The sequence below is a fragment of the Vanacampus margaritifer genome, chromosome 17 (assembly GCF_051991255.1).
Source record: "Vanacampus margaritifer isolate UIUO_Vmar chromosome 17, RoL_Vmar_1.0, whole genome shotgun sequence".
NCBI lineage: Eukaryota > Metazoa > Chordata > Actinopteri > Syngnathiformes > Syngnathidae > Vanacampus > Vanacampus margaritifer.
In genome coordinates, this window is record NC_135448.1 from 11,230,793 (window position 1) to 11,240,833 (window position 10,041).

The window sequence follows — 10,041 nt, forward strand, 5'->3', positions numbered from 1 at the left end:
GACAGAAATTACTGTATGATCCAGTAATTTTAAGTTTAATCAAATTTGTTGAAATTGTTATAATTTTCAGGGTAGTGATATCATTACAATTAACTAACTAATAAAATAATGAATTCAAAAATGAATAGAAATAAATTTAATATTTATATATTTCATAAAAATAAACAATAAATTGTTCAACAGCATGTTGACAAAATAACAAACAAAGATCATTTTGCTTCACAATCAAGTCAGGTTTTAATTTTGGCTCTGAAACAAAATTGCATCCATACATCCCAGATGGCAAAGCAAACATTAATATCCCATTAAAAAAAAAGAAGAAAACCTTATTTAAAAAATATATAAAACTGTACAAATAGACATTAGCATGTCTGTACAAGTGAAAACTAGCACCATAGTTGAAATCAGTGATCCATCATTCACACTCTCACACTTGCATTCAAAACAAAAGCACATGTAAAAAAACCTTGCAGGTGGGAGGATATGAAAGACACAAGGCGAGAAGAGGACGTGTGTGTTGGAGGACGTTGTCTTCCTCTGGGCTCTCAGAGAGTCCTGACAGGAAATGATCCAATTTCACTTAAAATTGTGAATTATATACAACCAATAATCTATCTTTGTCTTTCTATCTATGCCTATGTAAATGACATTACTAGATGAAGGCAATACTTCTTAAACTCCTTTTAAAATGATCATACATTTCTTCTAAATGTCACTTTACAGTGTTTTTATGAGCTGAAGTAACAAATCAAACAACTCCCAATGTAAATTGAACTAAAACTGAATTAAAGTTCATTAGAAATTTTCCCATCCATTTACAATCCTATTCGGAGAATCTGGGCAGGTCAATGTCCCTGCGAGAGGAACTCGTATCCTGAAAACGCTCACAAGAGAACTGGATGAGGTCTCCCAGTTCTGGTGGCACAAGCCGGGCCGGGCGACTGCTCTGGTAGCTGGTAAAGTCAGCGGACACCGAGGTGTTGCCCCGGAAAGGTCTTCTGGTGGAGTACATGTGGCGCACGTGAACCGCCGACTTCCTCCTCTGCAACCTCTTCTTGATGCTCCGCCCCAGCCAGACCAATCCCAGGACGAGAAGCAGCACGGCGTTCCCGGCCAGCGTCAGCACTGTCACCAGCTGGAGGTTGGAGGTCAAGACCGAGTCTTCGGAAAGGGTGACCAGACCTGAGCAGTGGTCGCGGGGCGCCACTTGACACACGGAACCGGCGACCACTCCTTCCACGCACACCATGTAGGTGATATCCGGGCGGAGATCCCGCAGGGTCAACGACCGGGCAGAGCCAGGGGTGTAAACGTAACGTGGAAACCGGTCGGATGTGCCGAACCGGTCAAACATAATCCGGTAGCGCACCTCATCCAGGACTGGACTGGGTCCTGGTGTCGCCCAGTAGACTGTGACTGTACTGCTTGTGACCTGGTCCACTGAGACATTGGTGATGAAACGGCGATTAAAGGCACATGGATCGGTGATAGGCGGGGCCTCTGTGTGGTCCATCCTAAGAAGATCAAACAATTCTCCGGATGGGATGCCAACAGTGGAGGCCCTCTCCTGGTTCCCTTCTGGATTTGGCATGGGAACTTTGGGATTTTTTCCAAGTGCGTCAGTTGGTGATTTGGATATGTGGGAGCCATTTTTAAATGAATGAACCATTACTGGCACCTCTTGGTCTCCTTGTATCCCCGCCTCTTCCTTCCCTTGTGTTTTCCCCGCCGTCTCATCCTGCTTTTGTTGCTTTGGATCCTCTCTTCCTCTTTCTTCCTGCCAAACTTCACCCTTCATCTTAACCCACGTCTTCCCTCCCTGGCTCTCCTCAGGTCTGGCGTGGCTCCCGCACAAATCGCTCCAGTTCCCGGCAGACTCTAACTGGGAACCGTTTACACGGTCCAAGGGGGTCCCGCTCAGGGTTGCCGGGTGATGACACTGTACAAACACATCCAACAGTTTGCCCTGAGAACGTGCTGCAGTCATCCATCTTTTCAACTCTTCCAGGCGACAATCGCAGGTCCAGTTGTTGCCTCGGAGATCCAGGTCGTGAAGAAAGTTATTTAGCTTGAAAATGTCACCTGATATGCTTGTTAGGAGATTATTTGTAAGATTCAGAACCCTGAGATGTTTAAGGTGAATAAATGCTAACGAGTCAACATTAGAAATCCGGTTGTGACTAAAGTCCAAGAGCTCCACGAGCTCCAGAGGATCCAGAAGCCCAGGTGGGATGTCCTCCAGCTCATTGGCATCTATCAGGAACTCTTTGAGGCTTGATAAACCGAGCAGAGCCCCGCTGTGCAGATGAGAAATCCTGTTGCTGCTGAGAGATAATTTGGACAGTTTTTTTAGATTATGGAAAACTTTATTCCCAACGTGCTGGATTTCATTTTCAGACAGCAGTAAGGTTGTCAAGGCTGTGAGATGGGAGAAGGTGAGAGCACCGCGCAGGGCTGGCAGCTTATTGTGGGCCAGGTTGAGAAAGCGCAGGTTGGCGAGTTTAGAAAAGGCGTTTCTGTGAATGTGATGCAGCTGATTGGACTCCAGATGAAGATGGCGCAGATTGTCCAAGTCTTTAAAAAGTGAATCTGGCAAGTTTGGGATTTTATTGCCATCCAGGCGCAACTTAACAAGATGGTCCAAACTAGAAAAAAGCCCTGGTGTTATTTCAATGATGCTATTGTTATTTAAATAAAGGACTGTCAGTTTCTTCAAGGGTTGCAAAGTTCCATCTTGAATGTCAGATAAATGATTATGTCCCAAGTAGAGCTCTTCCAAATGATAAAGTTTCTCAAACGCTTTAGGGTGGATGTTTAAGATTTGATTAAACTGTAAATCCAACCGTACTAATCCGATGAACCTTCCGAGGTCGACTGCAGAGATGTTACCAATGAAGTTGCCCCCAAGGCTGAAGACCAGCACCTCCTCCTGGTCGCTGCTGCGAGTGGGCACGGAGCGCAAACCCCGGTTGGCGCACATGAGACGCTGCGGTTGCTGGCAGTCACAGCGGTCGGGACAAACTCCCGGGGAGGCGAAACCACGGAGAGACAGCAGAAGCACGCAGAATCCTGCCAGGAAATAGCCGGTATCCATCCCCACGGCGCTTGTGGTACTGGTGCGGCATTCGCGTCCTCTTTATCAGGCGCAATCGCATCCGCTTGTTGCATGCGCCATGTTACATTTGCAGCTCTGGCGTTGACAATGAGCCTACAACACCAGTCTGGGTAAAAGCTCCATCACTTTGCAGCGTGTCGCGCTAATTAATTTAAGCAGTCTGCGGAATCGCTCACATCTCCAGTAAACCTCCATCCCCTCAAGTGGTCATCTGCTGCGAATTACCCACGCACTGGTGGAATATGGTCCCTCCTCTGCAACAAGTGAGCTCGTGAAGTTTGCAGGATGGCGCGTGCACGTGAGAGGAGACAGATTTTGACCGAGTTTCCTGCGCGTGCCCGTGTGCAGCCAACCACGGCTCTGATCTGGTTGAATTGACATGACGATCTCCAAAGTGTGTGCACGCAGGCTATTAAATGCATATATAGTATTATTAGTAATAGTAATAAAATAAATAAATATTTATATACAGACATTTTTTGTGTGGAAATTTTATGTTTCAACATAGTGCTATCATTATTTGTTATCGCTTTTGGTATGGTATCGTTCTAATAAATATGATATCAAAAATCTCTAATTTTTACATTAAAAAAAAATTGTTGTAAAGGTGTTTTTTTTTTTTAATCTATTATAATAACATGAATAATGCAATGTGCTACTCACCAGTTTGACAATTACAGTTGAGAATCATCCCTATGTTGTCGTGCAACCTCAAGGTACTAATTTCTGTAATTACTAATTTCTCTCACCATACCTTCTTCTAATTAGTAGGCCTACACCTTATGACGATAGAACCAGAAGGTGCACACATGGCTCACATTTGCAGGCAAAGGAATTCAGGTCTCAGACATCGGAGGGTGATGTGCCAAATCTGATCTGTCAGATAGAGAGAAAGGGTTTAAATACACTATGTTTGGGTATTGAGCCCAGTGAGATTGATTTTTTGCCAAGACATTTATGACACATGAGGTAAAATGCTTTTCGCCAATGGCACACACAAAGCATAAGCAGTGTAGCCTACTTTTTTTCTGCCAAAATATACTCGCAGAACAAATGTCAAGGACAAACACATGCACAGTGTTGCACACACACAAATACATGCAGTTTTTTTTTTTTGGGGGGGGGGGGTAGATTTGAGGGTCAATTTGCTAAAATGGTTTCCAGAGATTGGATGACTTTTGTAGAACAAAAGCTACAAGCTCCCCTTGTTGGGCCTTGTTCTCATGCTCTCATCGCTTGGAAGACATCAGATGTGAGCTCACTCTGAATCAGGATCTGTATATGAGAGACAGCTAAACACAACCCTTTGGGAAGTACCCTCTTTCTTGGGGTCATTTCCTGTCTGGCAATTTCTCTCTTGGATTCCCACAGCCCCCTCAACCTACACATTTTGTGACTGTGGAACACACACATGGAGCGAGATGACATTAGCCCCCCCATGACTGGTTGCCTGGTTTGTGTCACGGCCGAAAGACGATGGCTTTTCACATTAGCATTGATTTCATTCATTAGAGGAAACATGGGGGGAGGGCTCTTTGGAACTGGGAACATAAAATGAAAGATGCCTGGTAATAAATTGTAAACGAGCCAGAGGATGCAGGGAGGAAGGAAGGAAAATTGTTCTGGGGCTGACCCAGATTCAGAAAAGATGCTGGCACACTCGTTAGCTGTTATGACCTCAAGCAGAGCTGTCTGCCACCGGGCCTGCACCAGGCCGGCCTGCAGCAGCATCAGCATATTTCAGTTTCTCAGCAGGGAGTGTGGGGAAGGAAGCCTAATTCCAATTACATCGAGGAGAGGAGGGAGAAAGGCTCGGACGCCGCAACATTAAGTACATCTGAAAACATTTCACAAACGAATTGAATTGTGCTAGCATTGAGGCAAGATTCAAATCTTGCTAGCAGTTTTAGAATCGTAATCTCCTACTTGTCTGCATCTTTAATTTCCTAAAAAATTGACAAAAGCTACAATTGATGTTCTACTTTCCTGTACTTGTCTCGTTTCTACGTTGTTTACATGGTACCCACAACCGCGAGTGTGAAGGACTAATGAGCCTCTCCAAAGTAACAAAGTCAAAGCAAAGATGTCCTAGTAGAAACATGTGCATCCTGCTGTAAAGCAGATTGCATTCATGTTATTTTTCCTGACCCTCACTGAAAAGTACGTCCATATGGGACTAACATGAAAACAAATCTTACTTCTTACTGACTCAAAAATGAGATGAATGTCATCTAATCAAATAGACTCTGTTATCGTGCCATAGATTGTCCCCATATGTGACAAAGCACAGGACTATATCTTTACATTTGTGTTTTCTTTATTTGCTTGTGGGAATCAAGGAGAGGAAGCAAAGAGGCAGGGACGAGGTGGGATTGTGTGTTTGCACGAGCAACAGCTGGTGGGATCATTAAGAGCTTTGACCGGGACTCATGCTCACGCGCACTAACAGTGTGCGCCGATGTATGTTAGTGCGGGGGTGAGTGAGCATGTTTATGCGCTTAGAGGGGGAAGGTGAAAGAGATTCTTTCCTATCTGTCGCTGCACTGAGAAATGTCGATGTGTACAAAGACGTGGACGACACAGGGGCGGTGCACTATGGAAAATATTGGGACACGTGGCCATCAGTTGTGGGCGGTCATATGACAGCAAGGCGTGCTCAACTATCAGACTCATTGACCTACATTTACAATCTAATTTATAATGTTTGCGCCAATAACTTGTGTTAATTTATCCTCAACACTCTTTAGTTCGCTGTGTTTATCTTGGGTGTACATGTTAAAAATTTTTTTTTGCTCCTTCAAATTCAGTAGACAAATTCTATTAGCAATGGGACTGTTTGTTTAGCCAGTCAGATTTTAAATTTGTCCTGTCTTTTTTTTATTTATTTACAGAATACAAATTAAATAATTGTCCTCTCAATGCCAGAGCGCAAGTCAGCATTTTTACATCATCTGATTGGTTGTTCAAAGCAAAACTTGTTAGATCAATTTTCGACCAGTAGGGAGATCGGGGCTAGTTGTATCACGGGTAAGTTGTCACATTGTAATTTTCTTCTCCACCAGAGGGCGCAACGAAAAAGTGGAATACTAGTTCTCTTTGTATAAATAAATGGTCAGGGGTTGTGTACTGTCTGAAAAGAGAATAGCACATTGTGAGCTGACATGAGTGCCAGTTATTTTGCTTTGCACAACCCAAAGTAAAAAAAATTAACTTCATATATTTTGAAACAGGTGTCGTCGTTCATAGACAAATTCTAGCAGCAATTCATGTGGACTTGTTAGGGGAGAGATTCGGCATCCTGTCATGCCTCAGTCCATGCTCTGTTTTAAGCTAACTTTAAGCTAGAGCAAAAATTAGCCAACATGGCAATTTGGGGCAACTTGTCTCAGTCATTTGGGGGTTTGTTGTCACATGGCAAAGAATGGGCCAATGAAAAATCTACCTGTGGCAACTCTGTTTACTTATGCCAGAATTGTTCTTCAGATAATGAGTCTAAAGAGTGAGGAAATTAGTTTGCCAGGTTTTGTTTCATTGTTTAAAATTGATTTTCCAGTTGCAGGAACTACAGTATTCACACATTGCATTGCTGTTTAAAGCAAGCAAAACATTTGAGGCTGAGAGCTATGATCTACATGCCAGCAGTTCCTAAGGACTTTAATCTGTTTCATAATATTTTATGTTAAAGTTTGCTCAATGACTATATGGTAAATTTTTAAGATCAATGATAAACAATTTCTCTGGCTGTAAAAAACAATTAAAAAAAAAGGAGAATAAGGATATTTTTGTCCTTGTTTTATTAGTTGCAAAATCCAATGTGACATCTTACCCCATATGGTGTGACAACTTACCCATTGGTGGGGCAACATGTCACATGTTCACTCCCTCTATTTGATGTCTTATAACTCTGCACTGACACAAGGTATGAAAATGACATGAATACAAAAAATATATCTAAGACTTTGGTCTTTCATCTGGTATACATCTTGTATATGTGTTTATGTTTATGTGTGATGTATTGATTCCAAGAAATATATAAATGTATAAAAAGTGATACAACTAGCCCTGGTCTCCCTAAAACACATCTGTAGTGATCTGGAAACAGTAATACGCTAAACAATCATCAATTTTCAAAAACATTTAACAAAAAAAAATTGCTATCATAAATATTGAACAGATTTAGAATAATTGGTCAGGATATTTTTTCAGAGATTTCAGAGAATTGGGTCTTGGCCAACTTTGATCAAAAAGATCAGGCCCCGTTTGCAATTAAGACGTCACTGACGTGGAAACCTAGAAGTGTCATAGCTCACATTTTTTTTTGTTCCCAGAAAGGTAGAAACATGAAATTGACCAAAATGCATTGGTAAGTATTAATGTCAAATACATCCAGCCAATGGGTAATTAACTATTCAGACTTTTGTCCATAGTGTTGTGTCATCTGATCAAACATGTATAAAGATAGAGGAAGTGTGGGAGGGACACCTGGACAGGAAAGCACCAAACCTCAATCTCCCCATTCCTCTCCAGCTGGTTTTCATTACAGGGGGGGATGTAGGCCTAATGCTTAAAAAAAATATATCTCACACAATACAATAGAGTATAACAAAAGAACAAAACAAAGTCCTTGTTTTGCACGATTACACCAATGCAATGTAACATGGGAAATGCATTTCTTCCCTGCATTCTGTTGAGCTCCAGTCCCCCTTTTTTGACCTCCTGAGGCAAAAATGTTGAGGCGACAGCACAACTACAAGAGCTTTCGGCCTCCACTGTGAGAATGTAGAAGGGGAGAACAAAAGACGTACTTCTACATCTGGAAATAATTACAGCAGGCCATTGCCCTGTTGAAAGGGTGGCGAGTGTAGAGGGGGCAGGATGAGGGGGGGTGGTATAAAAGAAAATGAGTGCTAACAAGCCTTTGATGGACTAAGTTCGAAAGAAACTGCACATAATCAGACTGAATCACATAATGACTCAGAGAATGTTCCTTAAGATCTTAAGAAGGCAGTGCCACACTGACCCTGGGATCGCAAATCCCATGAAAAACCGAACTAAGGCGTATGAGCATGAACATATGGACTCTGGCGAACTGCAGATAGTATTCATAATCTGCATTTTTGCATCTTAATCTCCCACAATTACAAACAGATTAAAGAACAAAAAATGTGGTCTCCAGTCTTGATTCAAAGAAATCTGATTTGCAGCTGTTAAGTCTTCCAGAATGAACTGATTCTGTTAAACATCGCCCTCTGCAGTTGCAAGGGACACATTGAAAAACTAGAAGTGTAATTTGTACAAGCACACCGTGCAGCTTCCTAAACTTTTGTTTAAATTTTTAAGTACGTATTTTTAGTTCAACTTTGGCTATACTCTACTGTATTACAGAAAGTGGAACAAAGTCACACATGAGTTGTAACTCGTAAAACTCAAGTAAGTGCCAAATTACTGTTATTTGAATCAAATCAAATTTGAAACAAGTCAATTAAAGTTGTCATTGCTTGGGTTAGTCAATAAGTTAAAGTCGTACAATCTTGTTCAGTCACAAAATATATTCGCACATTAGCCACTTTGTACTCTTACTAGCGATTAGCTCACTGTACTAAAACATTCACAATGATATCATTTTTAATTGTTCCAAAACCAGCCTTCATATTGTCTATTACTTTATTGTCTTCCCAATTAAACATTAAATTAAGAAATGTCATTAAAAAACTTGTATATTAAAAATGGATATGTGTTTTCAATGCTTTATCTTTGTATTTTGAGAACTTCACTAGAAAAGGAAAAACTAGAGTCTTGTCTGCAAACAAAGTGTTTGTCACGAAATAAATATATTATTTCAAGCATTAAAAAGATCCCTTTTCTTACCTGGAGAAGATTCCCATCTCCAAGAAGCAATGCCGGTATGCATTTAAGCGTCTTTAACAATCACACATGTTGGAGGTGTGTTTGTGAGACAGAAACATGATATAAGGGGATGTAAATAGCTATTCTGGGATCAGTTTTCGTTGCGTTTGTTTATTAATGACCCACTCTGTCTCTTCTTTCGCTTTTACATTGCACAATGTTAAGATGTTTAAAAGTCTTTGTGGCTTTGTTTTATCTGAATGTGTCACAGGTGTGGTTCAAAATGTCTATCCATGCCAAAACCATGCCAAGGTATGTTGCCTGTTGTTTTGTTTCTGGACAAGGAAATGAATTGTTCTTAAAATGAAATGTTTTCTCAATATTATCTTTCTTTACTTTCACTACTTTGCAATTCACGAACATTCACCGTTGACAACATTAGGCATAAAATACCTGCACAGTCTACAAGCTTCTTCAAACACTCGACTCTGCCAAATGTTCTCCTCCCTTTCAACTGCCTTGTTGCCATAGAAATAAGCACGAGCAGGAAAGCGCAGCCTTGTGCGCATGCAAAGAGGGAAATTTGTTTTGTTGGATAAACAAAACCTGAGGCAGCAAGGCGACGGCAGGCATTCCAAGGAAAATAGAGGCGTACTGGTCAGAAACACTTCACCCCCATTTGCTTATTCTGTACATGTATACAGTACCGCAAAGTTCAAACAGTCATCATTTCTCACTTGTGTGGAAGATAAAAGCACCGTTTACAGTGGATTAGTCTAAAAAAATCAGTTACATAATTGCATGTCATGCTATGAAGCCACGTTGAGTAAAATATTTTTCTCACAGAACCATACCACACAATTACACTATTTGAAATAAACAGATTCATGTCGCCTGCCTGTAACGATTGATGACTTTTGTAAGTACAGCAAATATGAGATACTTTAAGACTTTTTACTCAAGTAATATTCTACAAAGTGACTTCCACCAAAGTTAGTTTCTGTTTAGATACTTGCAGTTTCAGGTACTTTATACAACACTGGTTAACAACAAATTGATTTAATGTGTGTGAAATGAGT

The 10,041-nt window shown here is 41.2% G+C and overlaps 1 protein-coding gene across 1 annotated transcript; it reads right to left on the minus strand.

Annotated features, from left to right (window-relative positions):
• Positions 1-331: 331 nt before the first annotated feature.
• tril (TLR4 interactor with leucine-rich repeats) lies at positions 332-3,298 on the minus strand. Its single transcript, XM_077549033.1, has one exon. It carries the CDS (start codon positions 3,092-3,094, stop codon positions 824-826), a length of 2,271 nt encoding a protein of 756 aa, XP_077405159.1. The 5' UTR covers positions 3,095-3,298; the 3' UTR covers positions 332-823.
• Between the last annotated feature and the right edge of the window lie 6,743 nt (positions 3,299-10,041).

Coding starts and splice junctions, on each gene's coding strand:
- tril (XM_077549033.1), bottom strand. CDS start 3,094: ATGGATACCGGCTATTTCCTGGCAGGATTCTGCGTGCTTCTGCTGTCT.